Genomic DNA, 27,201 nt, shown 5'->3' with positions numbered 1-27,201 from the left:
CTCTTGCTGGAGAGCCCAGAAGCCTGCAGGCTTTTTCCAGAAGCAGCTGTGGTCAGCACACAGTCATGGTGGCTGACACAAGTGGCTTTGGCAAAGGCCGAGGCCGACTCTGTCAGGAAGGGTAGGGAGTCCCTCAGGAGCAGGTCCAGGAATAGGTGGGCGCAGGATGTGGTCAGGGGGGCAGGAGGCTTGTCAGGATGCTGCACAAGGGCAAGGTGGGCAGAGGAGCCAAAGCAGGAATGATCTAGAAATTGCCAGTGCAGAGGGGTGGGTGTGTGTGAAGCAGGGCCCTGGAGAGGCAGAGTCGGGGACCAGGCAGTGATGTCAGAGGAACCCCAAGAGTGTGGGCTTTGCGAGGATTGCTGTGGCTGTGTGGAACTGTGCTGCTGCAGGCATCCGTTGCGACAGTCTCTGGCTGTTCTCATGCTGGAAATGTGTGCTGCTCTCAGGCAGTCCAAGGTGAGAGCAGCCCTTCCCACCTCCAGGCAGAACAGCATTCCACACTCTCTCCCCCTCCCCACCAGCCCCGACACAAATGCAGGTTTTTATTCTTCGGCACGCAAGCAGATTTCCTGGCATTCAAGGCCAACGCAGCCTCTTTGAGGGCAGGTTCTCTGCGACTCAAAAACACAGCGCCCTGGTCCGGTGCCAGCCTGTGTGTGTGTGGTGTTTCAAGTCTGTTGTCTGTCTTCCAGGCTGGCATCCTTTTCCATGGAGGCAGTGATGGGAGTGGGCGAGGGATTCTGTGTCCAGCCCTTCCTTCCATCAGTTGTGGGATTTTCTCTGCACTGATACGATTTGCTCTGGGGAATGAACCCCTGCAAAGCAGAATAGCCGTGGGGGTGACAAGAACTCTTTGTGGAGTTCTGCCAGTTCTGCTCCTGGTGTGTCTTGTGCTCCTCAGCACCCCATCCCAGAACAGAGCTGGCTTCCTGGAAACGCTGTACGTAAGTGGCGGGGAGGGCACTTGAGTGGTTGGCACCAAGCATGTGTGCCTTTGCACCTTGTCCGCCAGGAAATATCAGCTTCCAACCTGGAATCACGTTCTGTTCCATCTGGGTTGAAGTGGTCAAGTGTGTGCCTGCCTGTGTGCCGCTTCCATCTCTTCTCCGTCTCTCTGTCCTGCTTTTCAGCCCTGAAGGGCTCTTGAGGCAGGTCAGAAAAACCATTGAACTGCAGACCAGGGCAACTGCCCACCATCCTGACAGCCCCAGCTGTGGAGTTCTTCAGGAAGAGTTGTGGGGGAGGGAGCAGCACGAGTTCCTTGGCCTCCCACTCAGGTGGTTCCCCAGATGCCCACAGGGCTGACCGGAGTTCATCAGACATTCAGTGAGTGCTTGACAGAAGTGGGTGCCCAACAGGCAGAGCACAGCCGGCTTGGGATCTGTGCATGTTGCATGCTGGGTATTGCCAGTGGCTGCTCCAGGCTCTGCTGCACAGCCAAAGGAAACTGCTGCCTTCCTTCAGTTCAAGGGCTGCAAGAGTGGAGTGAGCAGAAGTGGTAGGCGAACACTGGTGCTGCCTGGGGGGGGGGGCCTGTGTTAGAGTTTGGATCTCTTCTACCTGGGCTTCATTGTTTCGTGTGCTGCGTCTACGGACTGGGTGGTGGCTCCTCTGTGGCCCCTGTATTGCCGCTCTGATCTGTGCTGCCAGCCAGGTTCAGTGGACTGTGGGAGGATGGCTCTGTCTGTGCAAGGAAGAGAGCCTGTGAGTGAGGCTCTGTGTTTGGGAGCATTTGCATTTGATTGCACCTTAGCGCCAACCCAGGGCTGACTGGTGCAAGAGGCCAGGCCTGCGAGGGGTGGGCCCTGGCTGGCTTGGAATGTGCTGCTCCTGAAAAAGAATGAGCCGGGCCTTGATGCTGGGGATGGTGTTTTTTCCTTGTGCCTGGAAATTGCTGGCTGGCAGGAAGTCTGGCAGTGTGGGCTGGGGCCAGCACCGGAAATAACAGCTTTGCAGTTGGTACCTCTTATTGGGAACGATGCTGGAATTGCAGCTCTCGCCCTCTTTTTCCCCCACTACTGCAGGGGCAGCCAGGGGACTACTTCTTGGGAGGTCTGCTTCTTGCTTCTGAAGTGGTGCCCTTCTTTCTCTTGGCAAGAGTTAAAGGGTTTGCATCCTGCCTTCCTCCCCAGAAGGATAGAGTGCTCTTGCAATAAGAGCAGTTAAATTAATAAATAAAAATAAAATAATAAAATGGTAAATCATCAGTACAAAACAAAACAGTAACATGTCTAAAATTAAAATTCACACACAGAGAATCCAGACACTAAACATTTTCAAGGGGGAAAACAAAATAAAAAATTTTGATGCCTTGCTGGAAGGCTAGCAGGGAAGTCATAGTTCTTCATCCTGCTGGGAAGGAGTTCCATAGCAATGGTGCGACCACAGAGGAGGCCCTGCTCCTCATCTACACCCACATGACGTCCTCCAAGGCAGCATGGGCAGTAGGGTCCCTTCAGCTGGCCATAGGGGATGCGCCGGTTTATAGGGGGATTCAGATGGTTCGTCATATATCCAGTTCCAAGCCAGATAGAACTTCAAAGGTCAAAATGAGAACCTTAAATTGTGCCTGGAAATGAATTAGCAGCAGGGACAGAGACTGGACCGAGTCATACTGCTGCGCTCCAGAGACTCACAGACTTCCCCGCATTCAGCCTTAATTGCCATTCCCAGACAGCATTCAAGGGCAACTCCACATAGGGTATATTATAGTAGTCAAGTCTTGATGTCACCAATGCATGGACCACAGCAGGTGGGTTCAATCAGCTCGACCACGGCGGCAGTTGACACATCATCCTAAGCTGGGCAAAGGCCCTTCTGGCTACCACTGCAACCTGGCGACCTAGAAGCAGTGATGAATCCAGGAAGGGGAGGACCCCCAAGGATTGTGCCCTTTTTGTCTCCCCTCCCCTGGGAAGCAGGGCAGGACAGAGTCCAAGACTGTCATTTGTTGTCAGTCATGGGCTTGGTGCAGAGCTGAGGTAGGCCTTTTGAGGGCCATGAAGGACTCTTGCGCGGGGAGTAGACATGGGGCTTCCATTTCAGCCTGCAGGTTCAGACCAGAGGAGCAGAAGTCCTGCAATGTGCTGGTGTTCAGCAGTAAAAATGGGCTCCAGATGTGAGCAAATGACTTTGGTGCTCTTGTTGGGTCTGGACTGAATTTGAGGCTGCCAGGCAGCAGCAGTGGAACTTCCATGAGTTGCTTGATACTGCAGCGTCCAGGCCAGGAAGCACTGAGGGGGCGGCGGGAGGGGAGTCCTCGGAGCAGAAAGGCCAAGCCAGTCACCTACAGGACGCCGAAGCCCGTGGCCGTGCTCAGTTTTTCTGCCCACCCTGCAGGCTCTGCCCTGCACCCCGACACCTTCACAGTCGAGCTTCCTGCTGTGGTGGGTGTCTGAGGCTGAGCTGGTGGTGCTGTGGCTGTGAATGGAAGTCTGTGCTCTTGTTGACTGCGTGGCAGAGGCTCAGGGCTCGGAGGGGGCACCGTGCTGGCCTCCCAGGACTGTTTGGTTTTCCTGGGCATTGGAGGGGGAGATGGGATGATGGTGGATGTCAGCTGGCGTTATCTGTTGTCCAGGCAAGATGGCTGTGGGAGTGGCTGCTCTCTCTGTGGGTTTCCCCTTTGGGGCTTTGCCTTCTGTGGTGGAGGGAGAGCCTGATTCTTGCCCTTGGGCTTGCACGAGTCAGAATGGCTCGGGGCCACTGCTGAGCACCTTTGCAGAACTCCTTGACGCTTGGGCAGCACTGACTGTGCAGGGGCTGGAGGTACCTGCTCCTTGTGTGGAGAGCCCTGGGCAGGTAAGAACCCAGCACCTGGTGAGCAGGGGAGCTTGGACCCCTGTTGCTGTGTCTGGGCATTGCTTGTGGCTGGAGAGACCAGGTGAAGGGCATGTGGGGCGGGTGGCACTTGGTCCAGGGACTCCACATCCTGGGGAGCTCCTGGTTCACCCCAGAGTCCCTAGCACAGCTGGCCTCTTACTGTGTGAGCCGCCACTGCCACTGATGTGCACAAAATCCCTGTGTGGGCTGCCCCTTCCAACCTGCCTGTCAGGAAAGTGGACAGTGGTGAAAATCTGACTGGTAAAACCCTGTGAAGTGAGAGGATGAACCTTTGTGCTTAGTCTTCATCCCTGTCCATGCACGAGAGGCCTGGCCCTGATATTTGCACTGGGAGGGCTAGGCTGCCTTGGGTTTCATGGGGGATTCAGTGTCTCCATGGTGATCAGTAAACGGGCTGTAAACAGGTGGCTTTGACCACGAGAACATGCCTCGATGAAGACACTTTGCTGGGGTGGAATGGGACGTGCTGTCCCAGGAGTGGCACTGGGGAATGCTGGACCCCTCTGGGCAGACTGGACTCATGCTCACCCACAGTCTTTCATGGCTGGCCAGCAAGCCTCACTTTTCAAGCAGTTGTGTACTTCCACATTTTAGAATACATGTGCATGGGTGAGGGGCATACTGAAGGAATTTTGAACGTACCATAGAGTTGGGGTTGCATTGTGGCTGTGCTGTGAATTGGGTCTTGCTCAGAGCAAGGAACTTGCTCAGTGGGGGCTGCAGGTAAATGGTGCTCTCTCAGCCCTGGGTCCCCACCTACAGAATATGGATCATGCCTGAGAAATGCTTTGCGCCCCCAGCACTGTGCAGATGCTCAGAATGCACAAAGAGGAGGCATGGGTGCGTGTGTTAATGATAGTCTAGGACAGGGGTGTCAAACATAAGGGCCAGATGTGACCCCCAGAAGTAATTTATCTGGCTCCCGTTATAATTGGGCTCTCCCTGCTTGATAACTGGGCTGTCTCTTATCTTGCAAATATGAACAAGATTCTCTTCTGTCATTTGCAGCTAATGAGTTTCTGTGTGAGACCAAAGTGCTTATTTCTGACGATCATCTGCTTAATGATGTCACTTCCAGCTCTCAACAGGCACCATGAATGCTAACTTTGGCCCTCTATATCAGGGGTCATATCTAAAAGTTTACTTTTAGACCAGAGGGCCACATCAAATATCTGGCATGGTGTCAAGGGCCAGAAAAATACATTTTAAATATAAAATTTAACTAAGTACATTATAAAACCTAAGGCAGGGGTGTCAAACTCATTTCAAACAGAGAATTGGTAAAAACTGGCCTTGGATTGGGAACCCTTTGCAGAGAGGCTGACGCTTCAGATTTGCTTTCCAGGAGAGAAATGAAGGGCTTTGGCCAAGAATGTGGCCTAATTGGCAAACAGGGAAAATGTTTGTTTTTGGGGTCTTCAGAGCTGCCCGTGGGACTGGTTTCCTCATGAGCTATTCAGCAGAGAGTGGCAGGGCTGCCTGATCTGGGCTGCCCCTCTTTTTGGGCCCTGTGAACTTGAGCATGTATGTGAGGCTCGGAGTCCAGTCAGAGCATGCAGGAAGTCCCCAGTTCAGTCTCCTGCAACTTCCCTTGTTGAAAAGGGTCTTGGGCAGACCCTGTCTCCACCTGAGGCCTTGAAGAGCTGGTGCTGTCCAGAAGGGTTCGACCAGATGGACCCCTGTGGAGGCAGCTGCGTGTTCAGTTTGATAGTTGCAGTGCCCTGGCTGAGACAATGGGAAGTGTCTGCCTCGGCTCCCAGGAACAGTGCATGTGCCCCTTGACTCCACCTGGCCGTGCTGAGGTTGCACGTTCTAACAGCTTATCTTGCTGGCCTCTTCCAGGTTGCTATAAAGATTATTGATAAAACTCAGCTGGATGAAGAGAACCTCAAGAAGATCTTCAGGGAGGTCCAGATCATGAAGATGCTCTGTCACCCACATATCATCAGGTTGTACCAGGTATGGCTGTTGTACATGTGGGGCAGCATCAGCAATAGGGTATGTTTCCCAGGCTCCTTTGATGTTGGGTGGCAAAGACCGTGAAATCTAAAGAAGGGGCTCCTTGGCCCCAGTGCCCCTGTTCTGAAGTGCACACCTGTCATTTGCAGAGGGAGGTGGCAGTGGTGTGCTGAAGGCAGAGCATGCTCAACTGAGTGCACGTGATTCTTTGGTCCTTGCTCTGCCAACAGGCTGCTTCTCCTCACTGTCGCTTTTCAGGGAGCCACATTTCCCATCAACTTGGTGTGATGGTTAATGAACTAGTCACTGAAACTGCAGATGACCCAGGATGGTCTCTGATTTTTACCCCAGAGGATTCCTGGGACCTGGAATGCAGAGAGGAGGGCTGGAGGTGGTATTGCTGTGTGTTTGAAAGGGGGAAAGTGCAGGCCGCAGGCTGGACTGAGCTGGAGTAGCTGCAGAGCTGGATCTAGAGGCAGTTCCTGCTGGCAGGCACAGAACGAAGAAGACCTCTCATAGCCGGATTCCAGAGCCCGATTCCAGTGCCTGGTGAAAGCCTTCCTCTCCTCTCTTGATAGAAGAGAGCATGTGGGAAGGGGGGTCTCCTGCATGGCTCTTGTTCAGACTGCCATTGTGGGCCCTTCTCAAGAGGGGAGCAAGCCCTTGCAGAGCCCGTGGCTGTGTGCTCTGAGTGTCGCAGGAGCACCAGCCCAGAGCACCACAGGATTCAGAGGCGGGCGTTCGAGAGCCTGTTGCTCGAGTGTGATACTACAGCAGGTGCCTTCGCTGGGTGCGTTGATGGTGTCTTTGTGCTGTCCAATGGCAGTCGGTTCTGCTAGAGAGACAGCACAGCCAGCAACCCAGCGCTGTGGGCGGACCAGGGGATAGAGAGCCTCCTGCAGTGCTTGTGCATTGCGCACAGGGCGCTGGGTTGGAACGGATCTGTCCTGCCTCCTTGCTGCCGCCTTGCTCCCGTCTTGTGACAAGGGAAAGATGCGTGGTGGGCCTGCCAAGTGCCATTGCCTGCTGGGACAGGGGCAGTCTCTGTCTCAGTTATTATGCTGGGGCCCTTCTGACTTGAGGGTCTGGGGTGTGGAATGGTTGCCCCTCTGCTGCGTGGCTGTCCTCTTGGTGGGATTCACAAGAAATAACCACAGCAGAGGGGGAGTGTCCTGTTGCTGCATCTCTTTCAGAGCCCCTCAGGTCACTTTCTAGCCCTTCTTCTTTTTGAAGCTCACCCTGCCCAGCACAGCAAGGGGGCTGTGTCCCTTTGCCACCTTGCTTCAGCTGTGGGTAGAAGACCCCCTGTGGCTGTCCAGTCCACCGGAGTAAAACCAGTGCTGGTGGCTCTGTCACCCCAAATCCATCCAGATCATTTGTATTAACTGGAGGCTGTGTGAACCTAGGTTCCTCATAGTCACACGGTTAATCAGTGGAACCTCAGGCCCGGCCAGTCAGAAATGCTGTTGATCAGGACGGATGCTGAAGCAGAAATGGAAGCACCCCTGGTTCTGGCAGGAGCTGCACTCCTCTTGAAAGATCAAGCTGGCTGCTAGGGGCTGCTCCTGGGTCCAGTTGGGTGCCTGTGGGGTGACCAGGAGGGCTGCTGAGCCTTGGCTAGCGTGCGGTTGTGCCCATTTCTGAGGAAGGCAGATCTGTCCCTTGTGCTCTGGGCCCTCATTGCCTCGTGTTTGGATTATTGCAATGTGCTCTCCATGGGGCTGTCCTTGAAAACAGCTTGATTACTTGGACTGGCCTGGAATGTGACCAGCCGGGTGCTTCTGGGGGCCTGCACCAATTGCCCCTGTGCCCAGTGCAAGGTATTCCTGATTGCCTCGAAGGCCCTACCTGGCACAAGACCTGGCCCCCTCCTGCCACGTGCACCTGCCCCTTCTTGTGACTCACTTCTGAAGACCTCACTCTCCTGTCTGTCTGTCTGTCCCTCCCTCCTCCTCGAAGGGCTTTGTGGGGTCCTTCAGCAGGCTGGCTGCTGGGCCCTTTACATTTGTGAAATGCGGCTCTGGGCATCAGAGGTGCAATTCACAAAAGAGAGTCCTTTAGCGCCTCTTCCTGTTGTCCTCAACAGTCACCTCCTGTCACTTTTCTGTCCTTGACCAGGTTATGGAGACGGAGCGGATGATTTATCTGGTGACCGAATATGCCAGTGGAGGGGAAATATTTGGTGAGTATGTTGAATGTGCTCCTTAATCAGATAATGGACTTGGTCAACTACAGTAAACTTAAAATAGCTGCCCCCCCCCCCGCTTTCAGCCAGACGGGGCCCTTCAGGACTTGGAATTTTCCGATGATCCAGGGGTGTGGTCGGGAGGGAGGACTGTTGCTCTGAGTGGTTCAAGAGAGGCTGCCCAAAACTGGTACCTCTGTTTCCAATGGCGTATCATTGGGTGCAGACACTCCAGGCATACAACTGTCCACCAAGAAGAGAGAGGCGTGGCAATGTGTGGGGCCCTCCGCATCCAGCCCCCCTCCCCAAGCAGACTGTAGAGAGCAAGTGCCCCTTCAAATGGTGCAAGCAAGCTGGGCCACAAGCCTGGGATGGTGGAAGGCAAAATTCCTAAGGAAGCAGTCAGTGTTAATGGAAGATGATCTGCGGAACATCCATTTCCAGCAATGTGCGATTGTAAAGAGGAACAGTCTGTTGGAACCAGGCTGCCTTGAAGGGGTGTTGTGTGGGACTGTTGCCGCTGTCTTCTCTTTGCTTGGGAGCTGAGTGACCCAGCAGGAGGGTGCAGGCTGATGTGTGCTTCTTGCAGAGCATGTTTGGGGTGTGTGTATGTTTGGTCCCTGCTGTGCCAATGTGGGATGCCTGCTGCTCTCCCCTTGCCTCTGTGGTGAATCCTGTGCTGTGAGATGTCCAGCAGGCTCTCTGCCAGCTTGGTCAGACTTCTGCTTTCTACGAAAATGACCTTATGCAATGCAGAATGAATGGAGATCTTCTCCCGGCTTCCAAGCAGGCCAGCTCTTCCCAGAGCATCATGCTGTAGGAAATTCAGCTTGTTAGAATAAAGTGACAGCAAGCTGTTCTGCCCCCGTGGCCTCGCTTGTGAACTGGCAGTCAGCAGCATGAGGGCTGCTACTTCTTCAGTGTGGCCTTTGCCTCTCACCTTCCAGCTGCCTTCAGCTGCTGCTTGAGAGCTGTTTGAACTCTTGCCTGTCAGGAGAGCCAAAGCAGAACCTCAGTCTCTTCTAGAAAAAGCTGCCTGATTGATTGTTCTGGAGAAGAAGAGAGTGACTTGCTGAAGAGCAGCAGAGGCCTGGTTTGGAAAGATGGTTTCTCTGCTGACCTGGATGCCTTCACGATGGAGAGGAGCCTCCAGGGGTTACCGGTTCATTCCTTCGCTGGAATAATTGGTTGACTCCAGCAGCTCCTTGGTTGGCTCCCTGGCTGCCTCTCTGTGTATCCCCTCCCTTTCCTGGGTGACCTGTGTTATTGGAGTCACTGGCTATATGGTGAGCATCTCCCAGGGAGGTTTTACGTGGCTCACTCACGGAGGCTCACTGCAGCTGTGCTAATAATTCCCTCTCTGTTTACACAGCAGCTACTGTAAAAAGGAATGTGAGATCTGGGGGCAGCAAGCGGGGGAAGAGGTTTAATTTAGTCAGTGTTTCAAGTGACTTCTTAATTTCTGTTGGTAATCTGGCCAACCTTGTGGGTGAGCAACCTGGGAAGGAACTGGAGCGCTTGTGGCCCTGATGTGTTCTGCAGTGCTGAGCTGCTCTTTCTGCTTCCAGTCCAAGCAGATCCTCGTTGGTCTTGGCTTGGAAGTTACTTCCATGTTGCCTGGAAAAACAGGGACAGCAGTCTCAGGGCTGGGCTGGCTGTTTTTGAACAGTTCAGTGCTTCTGCACGTTCATGGTGCGACCACTGTATAGGAGTTTGCATTCTTTCCTCCCATAGGGCTGGGCTGCAATGTGTCCCTTGGATTAAGAAGTAGTCACGTGAACAAGTTTTGCTCCCCAGGGGCTGGTAAGGCGGTGATGGCTGATCTCACCATGCAGTTTGCTCAGCTGACCTGAAGCCATTCTAAGAGCCTTGAAATTGTCTTCAGAAGTAGTGGAAGTGGGTGCAGACTGAGCCTACCTGGCTGCTGTAAATACCACATAAGGATCGTGTATAGAGTAGAATTCTTTTCATTACGTAATATCAGCTGTAAAGGAAGGGGGTGGAGGAGCACAGCGTGTCAAAACTAGGCCTTGAGGGGTCTGTCGCTTAGGAAGCACTTCTCGCATTGCCTTGAGCACCAGCGCAAATTCCCAGCAATTTCTGTTTGTAGCACGTGGGAGCTGCATGTCATACTGATTGAGTGCACATGTGGGCCTTGCACTGCATCTTGTGCTCATAGGAAACTGTATTGGCCACTACAGCCTTGATTAGGACCAAAGAATTGACTATCTGGTGAGTGTTAGCTAGTAGTTATGTTGCTACACCAAGGTAGTTTAAGGTAATGAAACAGTTGAAACAATATTGTATATGGATAGATTTGGAGTATTGTGCTGACCCTTGGCCTTATTCAAATTAAGTTAACCCATTTCTGCCCAGCTCACAAGCATACACATTTGATCCCTGTTAAACATATGCAACTTTGAGCAGAAATGGCTTAAGATGATAATCACTACTTAGGTTGTTCTCTGCTCCCCCTGACACTGATTTTGTCACATAAAAACGGTGTTGTGGACACTGTCTTGTATTCTGTCACAAAATGCAAATATGTTACCACCTTTCTTTGCATCCTGATTGGAGAATCATTCGACTTCTGTCTGATTAGCATTGATCTTGCAAAAACCAGAGCTCTGTTTGGTACTCTCCAGATAAGCTTTCACTGAGTTATATAGCATATCTTAAGGTCCTTTAAGGTCAATGTTAAAAATTATATTTGATGTGTTTATCCCAGTAAGGTGGGCCCCCTGCATGCTATAGAGAGACTAACAGAAAGTGGGAATTATCCTGCTTCCTGTCAGTTGCCCTCTAGCATGCAGGCTGGTTGCCAGCACATTTGGTTCTTCAGTTAAGGAAGAATGTTAAGCAAGAAGGTACTTCTTCGCGGTGCAAGTGCTGCAACAGTAAACAGTACTTGTATTGGGTGCGCAGTGGGGATGTTGCCAAACAGCCTTTAGTGAGAGGATCTTACCCTGCTGCTTCTAGTCCTGCAGAAGGACCCAGCACAGGGCGGTATTTGTGAAGGCTTCACGAGTCCAGGCACTCTAACCAACCCTCTTCCACTGACCCAGAACATAGACTGAAGCACAAAACAAACAGGAGCTATTCAGCCTTTAGCAAGACTGGACTTTGAGTTCTCCAGTCTTGCTAAAGGCTGAATAGCTCCTGTTTGTTTGCTATTCCTTGCTATTCTCTTCCAGCAGGTGGGGGGTGGTGGAGGTGGTGGTTCAATAATTATTGAAACCTTGTTGTTTTTATGTGAATGGCTGAGAGTAGCATTGTGTCATTTCCATTAGTCCCCTCCCACCAGGCCTGTGGATCCTGGTGGACGGCTCTGCTTTGAGCTTTGCTTTTTTCTGCTCACACTCTTGGACTGTATTAAACCGTGGGGTGTGATGGGGCTCTGAACTCTGGGCTCCAAACACCTGGCCTCTCCCAGGCGTCTTTTAGAGAGGATCGGCTCATCCATGAGGCCATCTGAAGTGGTTGCTGCAGGGCAGCAAACAGGTGGAGGCTGCCCATTTTCTTCCACTGATCTTCTTAGTCCACTCCCTGAATTGGAAAAGAAAGAGGACCATGGAGCACAAGTGTGGAGGAGAGCAGTGGGCTAGAGCAGCAGTTCCCAAACTTAACATGGTCACAGAGCCCCATGGTAGCGTTGCCATCACCTGGCTCTTCTGGGCGCTGCCATCTTGAGTTGCACAAGATCTTGCACACTTCAAGATGGCAGTGCCCAGGATAGCTGGAAAGAAAAGGCTGCTAGGAGGGCGCCCCTGTGAACTCACCACAGTGTCCTTGGGGAACCACTGGGCTAGAGTGTGTGTGAAGAGGGACAGAAGCTGGCTCTTTCCCAGCTGGGGTGGCATGTCGGCTCACGTGCCTGAGGATCTGGGGCCGGTCTTGCTCCTCTGCGTGTGTGCACGATATGTATCTGCCTGTGTGCGAAATACCTTCAGGCTTAGGTGTGGAAAGTGCTCCCCTTGTGGAAGCAGAGTGGGGAGGAGGCTCTTTTCTATTTATGGGCTGACAGGTGGGGTGGAAATTTAAAGAATAGCTAGAGGCTTCGGCAGCTGCAGAAAAGCTGACATTATTGCAGAAACGGTAGAGCAAAGATGAGCCTGCTGGAGACGGGCCTCCAGGTTGCAGGGGTCCCTGCTGGAAGCAGTTCTAGTTGGAAGCAGGTGCCAGGGGAGAGGCTGGACTGCCAGAGTCTACTCCATGTTGTGGAGCCTCACACGGGCAATTCTTTCTCCACCTCTCGGCTCTCTCCCTTGGTAGTTTTGCTAGCCACCCAAGCTCTCTGCCTTCTGCCGCCTTGGAGGTTGGTGCTGGATCGGGGCCTTATTTGACCTTGGCAGGGCAGGGTCTGTTTCCAGAGCCTTCACCTGTTGGTTTTATTTTTGAAAATGATCCTTTCCTTTCCTGGCCCAATAGGAAAACTGAAGGCAACTTACAATGTAAGAATAAATCCATCCACAGCCTATAAAAGAGAAGATCCAATCACTAACATTCCCAGCTGACAGCCACTTCTCCCTTGCCTTAGTGTGTTCCTGTCCTGCTGGGGGTGGGGGGTCAGAGCTGAAGGAGCAGGGAATGGTGGCATCCCTGACTGCATAGGAAACATCCAGAATGGGCCATGAAGCGTATTGGGGCAGGAGGAATCCAGGACGCATAGGGTTATCTTTGTGGCCCTACTCTCCAAATGCTTTTCTGCCACCGGGAGCCATCAAAGACCCTGAGTTTTGGCTGCAGCACACTCTTGGCGCTCTCTGTGGTGGTGGTGGGGGTGAGTCACAGTCTGTGTTTGCCCATCTGTAAAATGGGCTTAGTAGGTGGGCACCATGTCGGGTGGGAGGCCAGAGTCAAATCCCCCACAGTTTGGAAGCACTGTGTGAACCTGGGGCAAGTCTCTTTCTGGCATATTGGGGGGGGGGGGGGGTCAGGAGACCAGATTGTGCTGCTGGGATGAGGTGTGAAGAGTAAATTATATTATAGTTTTGGCTGATTTTACCTGAGGCCAGATCCTGAAAAATAACCTACCAGTAATTGTCACCTAACAACTGTACAGTCTCTGATATATTAAAAATGTAGTAAAACATTCTGTGATTCACTTTATTCCTTAACTTTTTAAATTTCGTTCTTCACAAACTTTTTGTAAACACTATCAGAGTCAGTGCACTGTAAACAACATACTAGTAGAACCATTAATTAAATCCTTCTTTAAGGCACCTGTTGTGTTAAGCAAAGGCTCAACATGTAACATAAAACACATAACTGGGAGTGTGCAGTTCAGTCCACAGCAGAGAGACAAGCAACAAGGAATGAGCTTGAGCAAGTGCAGCTCCAGATAGTTGCAACCCTATTTATTCAGAAGTAGACCCTATTGCTTTCCATGGCTGCTATTCTTAAGGAATGGTGCACTGGGACTTCGTTTCAGATGGAAATGAGGATTACATCCTGGTGTTTTTAAAACCAGACCCCTAAGCAGAGGGTGTGTGAAATGCTTTGAAAATGAAAATGACCTTCCATGAACTTCGGAAGCAGCAGCCGAAAGAAGAAAAGGAGGCATTTTGCCTTCTTCTCCAAACTGGAAGGGAGTTGAAGGGGCTTGTGGGAGATGTGAGGAAGCTTTGTGAGGAGTACAGTGCTGCACTTCCATAGCAGCAGCCCTCATATAGACTACAATTCCCATAAGTGCCTTCACTTCTCTTCCTGTCTAGAGAAGATATTAAAATGGCTGCCTCTGAATACCATAATTACTAGTAAAAATTCTCCTTTTCCCTCCACCCCGAGTCCTGCTTCTCAACCCAGTCCCAACTCCCACTTCACCAGACAGCTGCTAAGCTTCTCAGAAGCTCCCAGAGGCTTCTGCCCTGTTCACTGCATTGACCCGGGAAGAAGCCGACCCAGGTTTTGACTCAGTTTTTAGGCATAGAGTATATATGGTGCATTGGAAGGCTGTTCCCAAATAGGCCATGTCCAGCTGCTTTCATTGCCTAGAGACACTCGGGCTGTGACTGTCCCAGCTGGGTGCGGCTTCCTGGCACTCGTCTGGGCAAGCTCCTTGTCCTGTTCCTTAGATCCTTGAGAATCCTGACCCAGGGTGGTTCTGCTGCTATAGGCCCTTTTGTTTGTGCTCTTCTGCCCAGATCACCTGGTGGCGCATGGACGAATGGCTGAAAAAGAAGCCCGGAAGAAGTTCAAGCAGATTGTTGCCGCGGTCCATTTTTGCCACTGTCGTAACATTGTCCACCGAGACCTGAAGGCAGAGAATCTACTTCTGGATGCAAACCTGAACATCAAGATTGCAGGTCAGGTGGTGTTGAGGAGGCCGACAGAGATCTCCAGGCTAGGGTTGTAGCTGCTGAGAAATGACCAAGAGGGACTGCGGTGGGTCTGATCACTGCCTGTCATGGCAGGCCCATGGAGTCCCGCAGGGTGTGGCCGTTGTGCTCCTGCACCCCTTCTGCTGCTGCTGGAGTACCGGCAAGGCCCAGAAATGGTTTGCAGGGATGGCGCTGTAGGGTGGCCAGTGCACGTGTTTCTCCGCTCCCTTTTCAGATTTTGGGTTCAGCAATATCTTTACACCTGGTCAGCTGCTGAAGACGTGGTGTGGAAGTCCCCCCTATGCTGCCCCTGAGCTCTTCGAAGGGAAGGAGTACGATGGCCCAAAGGTGGACATTTGGGTAGGTTGCGAGCACCTCTTCTGCCTGGGCGGGAAGCATCACAGCTTTCCCTTTTTGGGCGGGAGCATCACTGCTGTCAGGTCACGGTTTTGTCTGCCTTGTGGGTCCACCTGCTACAGGCCCTTTAACACGCCAGCTTTTTATTGTGACATGTAGTAATTTCAACCCAACTCCCCTCTGCAAGCTGACACAAGGGTCTGCCTCTTCCTCTGGCTCTGCTGGCTTTGTGCAGTCTGTCCCCAGCGGGGCCTGATGGGTGTGGCCTCCTCTCTTGCAGAGCCTTGGCGTGGTGCTCTACGTACTGGTGTGTGGCGCCCTGCCCTTTGATGGCAGCACACTGCAGAACCTGCGGGCGAGGGTGCTGAGTGGCAAGTTCCGCATTCCGTTTTTCATGTCCACAGGTAAGGTGTGGGGGGAGGGCAGCTGACTCTTGGCTGGGGGGGGAGCACCTTGGCCCCACCAGGGCTGCTGTCGTTTCCCAATGAATGATGTCAGTTGGCTGTCAGTCAGTCAGCAGCACTGGACACAGAAGCCAACATCTTGTTCACTGTCAGTGCATGAGGGTATCGCTGGGTAGTGCAGAAGCCTCAGAAGCTTGAGCAAAAGAGACAGTGCTTTCCCAATACCAACTCAGTGCAGGAGCTGGGCACACAACTGCCTTTGCCTTTGTTTGGAAGGAGGGAAGTGCTCCTTCCTTTCAGGAGGAGCAGGTCGTGGAGAGGTTCAGCGGGCAGCACACTGACTCTAGTTGGAAGCCCAGAATCCAAAGCAGTCTCCCCTGTAGCAGCACAAGTGCACTTCTGGCCCTTTTCAATTCACAGCCATGCCAAGCTCCCCCTTTGGCTGGCTCTCTGCGTTGCCCCGCAGCGTGGAGGGCCTGGATGGTTTGGGGAGGACCTTGGCATTGAGTTTTCGAGATCTGCCTTGGCCCTGGTACCCAAACTGCTGCTGTGAGAACAGTGACTGGCTGCTCCCTCCCAAATGCCTCACCCGCCGTCCTGCTGTTTTGCAGAGTGTGAGCACCTGATCCGCCACATGCTGGTGCTGGAGCCGAGCAGGCGCCTCTCCATGGAGCAGATCTGCAAGCACAAGTGGATGAAGCTCGGGGAGGTGGATGCTGAGTTCGACACGGTGAGGAAGGTGACGGGCTGTGGCGGCAGCTTTGCAGTTGCTGGGGCTGTCTGAATCAGTCTCGCTCACTCGCGTGCGCACAGAATGAGATTCTAAATTCTGCACGTCAGAAAGTGCTCCGCACTACGCTGGACTGTGCTTGGTGTGAAGCAGGGATGTGTTTGGAATTGTTTTTTAAATTTTGGCAGAATTTGCTTAGTTTGCAGGAAGGGATCAGGGCAGGAGAAGGTATGCAAGGAGTATGTATTGGCAGGGAATACGAGTGCGGGGTTTTACTAAACTGGCTGAGAGCCAGCTAGGGCCCCGTGGCACAAGCCATCTACCCGTTGCCCCTGCATTTTCCAAATACTTCGCCAACCACAATGGCTAGAAACCTGGTTTTGTGAGTGGTGGCTCACATGGTTTTAAAGCCAATACCATGGTTTGGCATTGAATTCCCTTTTACACAGAACTGGTGAAGGCAAATTGCCTCGGTAGAAGTGTGTGTCAGAGCTCAGAGAGGAGGTTTGGGGATCCTGCCTGTCTGCCAGATCTAATGGGGAGGCTGCCCTGCCAGCCCAGACTTCCTCTTTGTGGTTGTTCTCGGTCTTCTTCAGTGGGCCTCATGTGGGAAGAGCGCTTATAGCACCCTCCTCTGCCTCAGGTCTCCCGGGGCTTTGGAGCACCTTACTGGCAAACCCCTGGCCCTCTCTCATCTCCTGCCCTCTTCTTATAGTCCCTTGGCTGATCCCTCCCCCTTTCCTGGGTCCACCCACCCACTGAGCCTTCTCTCCTTGGAGAACAGAAATGTTCCTGTTGCTGCACCTGACTGCTCGGTTGCATGTGGGTGCACTCTGTCTGGAGGGACAGTGGCCCACACCCAGCCCTGTTGGGGGCCTTTCCAGCCTCACCTGGCCCCGCATCTCCCTGGGTCTGGTAAGCCTGGTCCTGGACACCATGTGTGTGGTACAGGGACGAGAAGAGAAATGTGTGCTGGGAACTGGGAGGCCTTTGCCTCAGTGAAGGAAGGGGCTGTTACAGCCCCTCTGAGAGTTGCTTCCTTCCGCCTCTGTTTAGACACCTTCTGGGGGTGGGGAACTGCATGTCTTCCCCCCTTTTCAGACACCCTCTTGGCTGCCGTCCCTTGCTGGCTTGCAGTCAGCAGGCTCCAAACCATGCTTTCCCTTACTCTGAACGTGGCCACCACTGACAGGGTCTGTGCTTTGCAGCTCATTGCAGAGTGTCAGCACCTGAAGGCTGAGAGGCAGATGGAGCCACTGAATGAGGACGTGCTGCTGGCCATGGCTGAGATGGGGCTGGACAAGGAGCGCACCCTCCAGGTAGCTGCCTCAGGGCCTTCCCTCAAAGCGAGCTGGGGAGCTAGCCTGGCCATTGGGGTGGGTTGACCGCTGTTTTCTTGTCCTCCAGTCACTCAGGACAGATGCTTATGATCACTACAGCGCCATTTACAGCCTGCTCTGTGACCGCCTGAAGAGGCACAAGAATCTGCGCATTGCTGCCCTGCCAAGCCTTCCGCGGACCATACCCTTCCCAGCCCCAGCTGGCCTTCAGGTCAGTCTTGCAGTGCATGTGACTGGCAGAGTTCAGCTCCATCACTTGGCAGTAAGCTAGAATGGGGGCAGGGATGTCTGGAGGATCCCTGGTCTTGTCTCCGTGTAATGCTTGTCTTGTGGTGGCTCTTCTCACAACCTTGGATGTCTGTGTTGTGTGACTGGGTAGGCCAGCACCAACCTCTTGGAGGCCTGGTTGTAATACCATCCTCAGGATCTCCAGCAGATGCCTGTTTGGCCCTTTCTTCAAAATCTCTCGACCTCCTGGGTACCTGGATGTAGCGCTGTAACTCTCTGCTCAGTCTTCTCATTTGTCTCTAAAGTCCCGTCCCCCCCCCGACATGATATCCACTCATGGCAAAGAGACCTTGTGTCTTCAGTGTGGGAAGCCTCTGAGGGCTGGGCAGGAGAAGTGGGGCCCTTTTTGCTTGGGGGGCATTCAGCACTCAAAACCTGTCTTGGTTTGGGTCTCTTGCAGGCTGAGCAGGCAGGTGCCCCGGTGAGCATCAGTGTCCCGCAGGTGCAGCTCATCAACCCAGATAACCAAATAGTGGAGGTGAGTGGCTTTCCTCGGCCTCCCCACCTCCCACTGCCTCCAAGTGCTTCTGCCCATCTCCGTGATTCTCCTGATGTGTCTCTTCCTCAGACTGATGGAACAATGAACTTGGATAGTGATGAAGGCGAAGAGCCGTCCCCCGAAGCTCTAGTCCGTTACCTCTCCATGCGGAGGCACACAGTCGGTGTGGCCGATCCTCGGTGAGTTTGTCTGCCTGTAGGGAATCCATGAGCTGCTCAAGTAGGTTCAGGCTCTCCTCTGGTGCTGTGTCCTTCAGCTCCAGAGCCTGTCTTCTGTCTCAGGACACAGTGTGCTGCCCGTTCCAGAGGAGTTCTGGCCTGCCAAATCCTGAGTCAGAAATGCATGAGAGCAGAAGGTGGATGTGCAAATTCCCTGTTGCTGCTCCCAAGTGATCTAGGCCCCTCACTCCCCTAGTGCTGGAGGGGGGTTCTGTGCCAGCTCATGAGCTGAGAGGCAGGACTGGCTGGGTTGCCTTTGAAGGGCCCCTGTGTGTGTTTGCAGCACGGAGGTGATGGAAGATCTCCAGAAGCTGCTCCCGGGCTTCCCACACATTGCACCACAGGCACCGTTCCTGCAGATGGCGCCAAATGTCAACATGGCAGCCAACATGTTCCCCATGCAGCACCTGCAACCAACTGGCCAGCTGGAGTACAAGGTATGGCCAGAGAGGGCTGGGGGTCTTGTGCACGGGTCCCCAACTGTGGCAGCCTCTTGGAGGGGCTCATGGGAGTTCTGGGCCCAGTGGATCTGCTGCCAAGCACATGTGACAGCAGTCCTTGCTGCAGCAGCACTGGGGTGTCCTGCCAAAGGTGCTGGGGCATCCCCGCCCCTCACTCAGGTGGGCCCTGTCCTTGTGCTTCTCCAGGCTCCTGGCCTGGAGTGAGTCATTGACAAGGAGTGTGTTCGTACAGGAGCAGTCCTTGTTGCAGCCGCCAACCCTGCAGCTGCTGAATGGGATGGGCCCCCTTGGGCGCCGGGCCTCGGACGGAGGAGCCAACATCCAGTTGCACGCACAGCAGCTTTTGAAGCGGCCTCGGGGTCCTTCACCACTTGTCACCATGACACCAGTAAGTGGCACGCAGTTGGTGAGGTGGGTCTGGTGCAGGGCTGGGCTCATGTCCCACAACTGGTCATGTCGCCGTTCCAAAAGTTTCAGAGTGGTATGTAAAACCTGTTTCCTCAAGGCAGGCATAGGAGGTGACCCAGTCAAGGACTCCTCATCCTTGCTTGCTTAGAGTGTGTGCTCCAGATCCTGGTTCTCCTTGCCAACTTCTCTGATGATCCCCCCATATCTGGGGCTGCAGGCAGCAGAACTGCTCTCGTGAGCAGAGGAGCCAGGGCTGCTTTTGCTTCCGTTCTGGGCTGGTCTTGTTTCTTGAAGCCACTATGAAACAGAACATAGTGTTCTTCCCATCCCTTTGCTGGGCCCAAGAGTGCGAAGTTAGGGGTCCGCTGGGTGTGGGAGAGCCATTTCTAGACCCCGCTGGACACAACATCCATGACACATGCTCATGAGGACAAACTCATTGTGTGGAGGGACCCGGTGTAATGGGTGCAATTGCAGGTGGAGAAAGGAAAACAAAGACCGGACGATCAGCGGTTTGCTGTAGTGCTCAAAAAACCAAAGAAGGGTGTCCCATGGACCCTGCTGAAATATTTCCCTCTCCTTTACTGCAGACAGGGAACGCTTTGGCTAACACAGAGCCCCGAGCACCAGCCTGGGTTTCTCTGCCCCCCCCCCCCAGCCCTGCTTCCTGAGAATAGCCATGTCACCACTCTGGCCGTTGCTCCCCAGGCAGTCGTGTTCCTGGCACCAGATCTACGCACTCAGACACGGGTCTCCTGCACGTCTAGAATTATAGGAAATAAATGGTGATGAAGTCCTGATGGTGTAACCAGAGCCGCCTCCTTCCTTTTCCTCCTTCAGGCAGTGCCTGCTGTGACCCCCGTGGACGAGGAGAGTTCTGATGGGGAACCGGATCAGGAAGCTGTGCAGAGGTAATGCTCCTGCTGCTGCGGCTGGTGCCCTCCTGCCCCGGGGAGGGGAGTGCCACCACCTTCTTCTTGAACTGTCACTAGGCAGTTGGCGTGCTTGTGGTTTCTGCTTTGCCACTGATTTTCTGTGAGAACTCTGCTTGCTGCCCTGTCTTCCCACTAACCTCCTTGTACTGAGTCGCTGTGTGGGGATACCTTCTTGCACTGGGGCTCAGGTGGAAGCACAGTGATCAGATGACTCCTCTAGCGTGATCCTCTGACACTCTGTTTGTGTTTGTTCTGACTTCTGGCTCAGTGCGACATGGCTTCAGCGTTCTTCCCCAAAAACTCCTTGCAGCTGGATACTCTGGGAAAAGCTTGTGGACCACCCTACCGTCAAGGGTCCCCCAGTCAGTGTGTTGCTTGCAGTTCAGAGCGACCAGTCCTCCTCCTTTACAAGCAAGCCGAGTTGTTTGCAGAGACTGCAGTGTTTGCCTCAAACAGGTGTTCCTCCTTAAGTGGAGGGTGGAGGAGGCAGCAGGCTGGGAATACCTTGGTGTAAGTGCTGGCGAGGCAGCTGGGACTCCTGTAGAAATGAGTCCCCCAGTGGGTACCAGCAAAGCCTAGCTGCCCCTCCTGTGCTGTGGAGCCATGAGCTATTGGCAGCCCCCTTCCGTCCGTCTTCAAGGTCTTTGGAAAAGCAGCTCCTCAGCTGCCAGGGGTCTGTCGTGCCCCTGACTGGCTGGCTGGACCAAGTCTCCCAGAGCCTCCATCCAGCCCTACTTGGGCAGCAGGGTCTTGCAAGCCAAGCTCTTTCGTCACCTGGAGCTGCTACCCAGGGATTGGCCCCTGAGTCATGGTGCCGCTGGTCTGGGATATCCCCATGTTGCCTCGAGTCCCTCTTTAGTCAGGCTAGCGCTGGCCCTGTTTGGCCCACTCCTCACACTTCTTGGTGGTGTGACTGGAGCCGCCTCCCTCCCCACGTGTGACGCCAGAGCTGGAGGAGAGGGCATTGTCCCAACAGGTTGCCCACTGAGCTGGGTGCAGCAGATATTGGCTCCCCTGAATGCTCTGTGATTGCAGGTTGGGCCTCCCCCCCCCAGCCCTGCTGAGTTAGCTTGAGATGCCTGGCCCTGCAGTGCAACTCATGGTGCGCCCCCCCACCCCCGGCAAAACTGTTGGATGTAGTTAATGGGAAGATTGGTGGAGGCTTGAAACAAGGTGTCTTAGCAGACTGCAGGTGCAGAGCTTTCAGGACATGGCCCCATCTCTGCCTAAGCGAACGATGCCAGTGTTGGCCTGTGCCCATGCTGGCAACTCCTCCCACCATCCTATCACTTCTGCTTTTCCCTTGGTCGGGGGTGATGGGAGTGAGTTTCTCTTGCTGCCACTTCTGCTGCTGCTCTTCCTCTCTCTGGTCGCTACACAATTGGTGCCAAAGCACTGCAGTCCCTGTAAGTTGCAAGACACCTGGCGCACTCAGGGGACCCAGAGCCAGTGGTGGCCTCTGGTGGGATGCCTCTGACGTGCCTCTGCTGAATGGGCCCAGCACCACCAGCAGGGAGGTGAGCAAATGAGGTTGGGTATCCGAACTGTGGGTGTCCCCTGAAAGCTGGGCTAGATGTGGTTCTGTGGAGGGAGGCCTGCCTGGGCAATGGGCAGGGGAGGCAGGCCGGCCCCAGCACTTCCCTGGGGAGGACACTCTCTCCTTGGTGCTGTGCTGGCCCTTCCAACTGGCTGTTCAGCTTGTGCAGGCCTGACCTGAACAGTTGGCAGGTCTCCCTCTGTGGATGCACAAGTGCTGCTATTGGTGCTTGAGTGCAGCGCGAGATGGTGCCCTTAATGTTCTCCCCCTTCCCTTCACACCTCAGGTGACTGTGGGGGTGCCAGAGTGCCGTTTGCATCTCTTTTAGCAAAGCTTTCAGCAAGTGCAGTCCCGCCCCGCCCCCCGTTTTGCACAACTGCAGGCCTGTGCCGGGAGAAGCTGCTCCTGTGGGAATTCTGCCCTCCGTGCTGTTTTGCAGAGCATTTGGACTTTGTCCTGCCTGGGGTCTGGATGGAGTGTCACTTGGAGCTCTGCACACAAGTTGCACATGACCGCTGCTTGTGCTGCTAGGAGAGCTCTACAAAAGTGCCCTCCCCCGTGCCGTGTTATGCCCAGGACTGCTTCCTCCACTCCAGTGAGCCTGGGAGCGTCCAAGCAGTGTCTGAGGACCTGGTGCTGGAGCGGAGGGACGCCAAGCTGCCGTTCCTCCTCCTGAGCAGACGTCTTCTTGCCGCCTCTGGTCCTGTGGGCCTGCTCTAACCCCATGTGCTTTGCTTGGGCTCTGTGCGGGTGCGCGTTTCTGCTTTCTCCAGAATAGCTCTTGGCCCAGCTGGGCTGGGGTCTCTGCCTGCCTGCCTGCCTGCCTCTCTCTCCCCCACCCCCATTCAGGAGATGGGCAGGGGAGTGCCCCTCCCCCCATGCGGCGCCTCTGCTCCCTTCTTGGAGTACTCCAGGCCCAGCTTCCCCCCTTCCCCTCTCACCACATGTGCTCCTGCTTGTTGCAGATACTTGGCCAATAGGTCCAAAAGGCACACACTGGCCATGACCAACCCCACTGCGGAAATCCCGCCCGACTTGCAGAGGCAGCTGGGACAGCAGCCCTTCCGTTCCCGGTTACCCCACCTGGCACCCGACCAGTACCGGTGAGTAGCGGCACTGGCTGCCTGGGCAGCTCTGTGCCACATGGACTGAGTAGGACAGAAAGCCCCCCTGGTGGAGAGGAGCTTGGAAGCCAGTGGTGCTTGCAAGACCCCTCCCCCGTCTCCAGGTCCCCTGGCTGGAGACGAGTGGGGGAGCTGGACCTAGCCTGTCCGGCACAGCGAGGTTGGGACTGCAGGGAGCCGTGGCCAGAGGCTGCTCCTTCCACGGGTGCCACCAGTGACCCTGTGCACAGGAGTGGGGGGTTTTCTTCTGGTGGGTGGAGTTGTGGCGGGGACACTCTTGGCATCTGGGTCTGGAGAGGCAAGGAGGTGAGTTCAGGGGGTGGCCCTCAGAGGAGAACCTCTGGGCTGTGGGTGTGTTTGCCTGCACTGCTTCCTGGGACAGTTCTGGGCAGGAGAGGTGTGTGTGCAGTGGCAGGCAAAGGAGGATGACCTTTGACTGCTGCAGGGCTGGCTTTCCTTCTGGAGACAAAGAACCCTGAGCTTCTCCTACCACTTTGATGCCACTCTTTGATGCGCATCCTGCTGAGCCCCCTCCCAGCCACCCAGCCTGCTTTTGTTGTTAGCAGATGCCTGCTGAGTTGGGCAGTGATGTCACCCGCTGGACCCTGCTAAGTTCCACGCTGGAACCTGGGCAGGCCCAAGATAAGCCTGTGCTGTCCTTGGGCCACTCCTGGCTTGTGCTTCTGCGGGGCAGAAGCTGGATCCCTTGTGACTCAGCACAGTGGCATTGGGCCAAGTCAACACATCAGCGGCTCCTGGGCCCTGAAGCTTCCTTGCCTGTTCAGGGTGCTGGGGCCAAGTGCTCCTACCACAGGCCCAATGCCAGTGGCTGGCTGGCTGGCTTGTGGGAGGCCACTGCAGACTCGGATGCCAGTGCATCTGTCTCCAGGACCAACCCACAGGAGGCAGGCTTGTGCTGTTCGACACAACTGTGTTGGAGCTGGCCCAGCATCTTGTCCCTTCTTGCTCCAGGCCTGAGCTGTCGGCCATGCTGAGTGTGGATGCCGGCCCCTGAGCCGGCTTCTGTTCCCCTTCCTGTCTCCCCCAATAGATCAGTGTCTACCCCCAGCCCCTGCGCGACAAAAAGACGATCACTTCAGCAGCAGCAGTGGCAACAGGAGGGAGTTTTAGGACCGGTGCTTGTGGACAGAAGTCTATAAGCACTGTGATGCCAATAGTCCCTTCCCCTAGTGAAGGAAGGGCTTGGTCAGTGGAAAAACCTTCTGTGTGTCAGAAGTGGTTTGTCTGGTGTCCAGATACTTGTGTTTGGGGCAGTGCTGGGCAGAATGAGGTTTCATTTCCCCTGGGAACCCGCTCCTCTGCTGTGGTACAGTTGGGAATGGCATCCCCGAGAGGGCCTGGTGGGTGGGTTGCATGGCAGGCTGGTGTCTGGGTCCTGGCATGGTGGCCATATCCACTGGGGGGGGGGGGAAGGGTGCTGGTTGTCCAAATTCCTGTAACAAGAAGTCTTTCTTGATGTTATGTGTTGCCCTTCCTGTCCTGGAGCTTGAAAGGAACACAGGGGGAGGACTGCATTATTCTGCACATGCTCAAGGGTACCCTGTCTTATGTTTTGATACAATGTTAGATCTGCTAAGTCCTTGACAACTTAGACAAACTCATGTCTGGTGTGAGTTTGGTGTGTGTGAGAGAGCCATAAAAGAGGCCTTGTGGCACACTGTGACCTCTTTCTCAAGTATCTCCAGTGTGCAGCGACTGTGAAGGCAGCAGCTGGGCCAGATGTTCTGGGGAGAGCAAGAGACTGGCCCCAGTGGGGTGTGCCTGGTTCTCCCTCCCCCTGCCACCTCCGGGGGGGGGGCTTTCTGTTGCGCTGTGTCCTTCTGCTGGCACTTGTGGTCTGCTGGGCAGGCACGAGGGGCATATTTGAGCAGGCTTGCAGCAAGAACCAGCCTGCCTGAGACAGCCCGTGGAGCTCTGGGCCACCCCCTCCGCTCGGAGGCACCCCAGACCTTCCTCCAGCAGTCGTTTTGCCTTGATCCGTAACTGCCCCCCACCGCAACCATATACTGCTGGGGCTAGCAGAGCAGCTCAGGGGTGTTAGCGTTTGCCAAGATGTAGGAGACCTGGTAGTCCCACCCTCTGTGCAGCCTTCCCATGTGCTGTGAGGAGTGGCGATGCTGATGCAGAGTGAGGCTTGAAACGCTTTTCATGTCTTCAGCTCTGTGGAGTTGAACATTTTTTCCGTGCCGCTCCATGTTGTGTTGGTCTGGGTTCCCTCAAAAAGGGGGGGGGGCACAGCAGCAAGCCCCTCCCTGCCTATCTGTCCTGGGCTGACTTCCTCCTTTGTGTAGCCATTGGAGGAGGGGAGTCCCAGAGATTGGAGCCCGAGGAGGGCACCCCGTGACTCTCTGCAGCCAGTGGGCGCTCCTGCGTGTTCACCAGGGCCTGCTTCCGGGGCTGCTGGTACCCTGGAGAGCACTACCTTCAGGTTAGGTCTGTTAGCACATTCAGCCAGTTGGCAAACTGCCCAAACTTTGTGCTTCCCACAGGATGAAACGTTCAGACATGGCGGAGCTCCAACCCTGCTCAGAGGGGCCCAAGTGGCTGGCAACATGACTTGGTAGATGGGCTTGGCTGGCTGAGCCCTGGCTTCTAACCCGCACTCTTCTGTGTGTGTGTGTGTACATACAGCTACATCTACAAGGACTCCAACACCCTGCACCTCCCCACGGAGCGCTTCTCACCAGTGCGCCGGTTCTCGGATGGAGCTGCCAGCATCCAGGCCTTCAAGGCCCAGCTGGAGAAGATGGGCAACCACAGCAGCATCAAGCAGCTCCAGCAGGTACAGAGCGAGGTAGAGGAGGCCGTGGGAGGGGAGAGGCCAAGTGGACTCTTTCCGTCTAGAACAGTGATTTTCAGCCTTTTTCATCCTGCAGCACACTGGCAAGGCTCTAAAATGGTCAAGGCACACCATCAGCTGTTTGACAATTGACAAGGCACACTGTGCTGTCAGTGGGGGCTCACATCCCCCAATGGTCCTATTGATAAATGACCCTCTCCCAAATTCCCGTGGCACACCTGGGATCACTGGTGTACCTGGGGGGGGGGAAGCAGGGCAAATGCCCCGGGCACCGACCCTCCAAGGGGCACCTTGGAGCCTCGCCCCACCCCCGCCAGGAGGAGCACCCAGGAGTGCTACAGAGAGGCAGCTTGCTGCAATCTCCGTCAGTGCCTGGGTGCCGACTGAGCTGCCCCTCCCCTCCCCTCCTCCTTTATAAGAGGATAGGAGACAGGTGCCCTAGAGAGGCACTTATGCTCTCGGGCGCCCATCTCGTCTCCTCCTATAAAGGAGGAGGGGAGAGGGGGGTGGTCCAGTCAGCGCTGAGATGCTGCCTGGGAGGCAGCATCCGGCTGCCTCCCAGGAGTGCTTCTGGTGCCCCTGCTCTGCCGCTGAGGGCGTTCCTCATGGGTGGAGCGGAAGCGGCACGCGCCCCCTCCGACTTCAGAGGGGATGCGCGCCACTTCCCAGCCAGGTCGCCCTGCTCCACCGCTGAGAGCGTTCCTCAGAGGAGGAGCGGAAGCGGTGCGCACCCCCTGCAACGTTGGAGGGGAAGTGCGCCGCTTCCCGACTAGGTTGCCCTACTCTGCCGCTGAGGGCATCCCTCGGGCGGAGCAGAAGTGGCGCGCGCCCCCTCCCGCCCCCCACGGAGCCTTCCGTGCAGCTTTCAAGCTGTGAGGAGGTCTCCACTGCAGCAGTCTGGGGCCGCTGGGAGCAGCCCCAGACCACTGCCATGGAGACCCCCGTGGCGCGAAAGGCTCCATGGGGGCCTCGGCTGCCTTCTCCATTCCCCCTTGTTTTCAAAGGGGGAACGGAGGAGGCAGCTGTGTGGAAGTAATTGCGGTGACGATCACGTCACCGCAATTACTTCTGGGTCACGTGCACGGGGGGGGGGAGAAGGCGGCGAAACGGGGTGTGGGGGGCAGAATTCTGGGGTTGCGGAATTCTGGAATGGGGGGTCCATTTGCGGCACACCAGTGTGCCACGGCAGTGGTTGAAAATGGCTGGTCTAGAAAGTGCCTGGTCTTCATAGATTTTGGCTGTCTTGTGGCTGCCATCAGTAGTGCCTAACATGGTCAGCTGGAAGACCTACTGCATGCGCCTGCCCCCGAAGCCCCAGGGGAAGGGGTAGGAGGCTGTCCCCTGGAGGCACCCGAGTCTCCTTGGCCAGCGCTCACCAGGCACGCCTCGGGGTTGTTTCAGGAATGTGAGCAGCTGCAGAAGATGTACGGGGGACACGTGGATGAGCGGATGCTGGAGAAGACCCAGCAGCAACACGTCCTGTACCAGCAAGAGCAGCATCAGCAGATCCTGCAGCAGCAGATCCAGGTGCTGGTGGGTGGGGGTGCAGGGCCGTCAGAGGGATCCCCCCCCCAGCTTGCCTCAGCAGTGCCAGGATGCTGCCGGGCCGCACCGTCCTGCTGCTGCTGGCACTCAGTGCTCTTTCTTCCCCTCTCGCACGCAGGATTGTGTCCGCCCTCCGCAGCCCTCTCCGCCTCTGCAAGCTCCGGGGGAAAACCAGCCTGCCCTGCTCACTCACCAGCTCCAGAGGTAGGCAAGAGCCCCCGCTCCTC

At 55.1% G+C, this 27,201-nt stretch overlaps 1 protein-coding gene across 2 annotated transcripts in view; it reads left to right on the top strand.

Moving 5' to 3' along the window:
* SIK3 (SIK family kinase 3) overlaps window positions 1-27,201 on the top strand; it is a 68,315-nt gene that overhangs the window by 33,140 nt on the left and 7,974 nt on the right. The window contains exons 2-18 of one of the 2 annotated variants that reach the window (XM_066639406.1): window positions 5,686-5,802; window positions 7,921-7,984; window positions 14,131-14,292; window positions 14,543-14,667; window positions 14,945-15,068; window positions 15,680-15,798; window positions 17,007-17,117; window positions 17,206-17,349; window positions 17,827-17,904; window positions 17,995-18,104; window positions 18,427-18,580; window positions 18,837-18,992; window positions 19,853-19,923; window positions 22,450-22,587; window positions 25,261-25,411; window positions 26,831-26,956; window positions 27,093-27,178. In XM_066639406.1, the coding sequence (XP_066495503.1) occupies window positions 5,761-5,802; window positions 7,921-7,984; window positions 14,131-14,292; window positions 14,543-14,667; window positions 14,945-15,068; window positions 15,680-15,798; window positions 17,007-17,117; window positions 17,206-17,349; window positions 17,827-17,904; window positions 17,995-18,104; window positions 18,427-18,580; window positions 18,837-18,992; window positions 19,853-19,923; window positions 22,450-22,587; window positions 25,261-25,411; window positions 26,831-26,956; window positions 27,093-27,178 (1,961 nt within the window). In that variant the 5' untranslated portion in view covers window positions 5,686-5,760. The remainder of the gene's footprint in view (window positions 1-5,685; window positions 5,803-7,920; window positions 7,985-14,130; window positions 14,293-14,542; window positions 14,668-14,944; window positions 15,069-15,679; window positions 15,799-17,006; window positions 17,118-17,205; window positions 17,350-17,826; window positions 17,905-17,994; window positions 18,105-18,426; window positions 18,581-18,836; window positions 18,993-19,852; window positions 19,924-22,449; window positions 22,588-25,260; window positions 25,412-26,830; window positions 26,957-27,092; window positions 27,179-27,201) is intronic. The other variant, XM_066639407.1, reaches the window with a different exon arrangement.

The sequence above is a fragment of the Tiliqua scincoides genome, chromosome 11 (genome assembly GCF_035046505.1).
Source record: "Tiliqua scincoides isolate rTilSci1 chromosome 11, rTilSci1.hap2, whole genome shotgun sequence".
In the NCBI taxonomy this organism is placed as follows: Eukaryota; Metazoa; Chordata; class Lepidosauria; order Squamata; family Scincidae; genus Tiliqua; species Tiliqua scincoides.
This window is presented reverse-complemented; position numbering and strand designations above follow the sequence as displayed.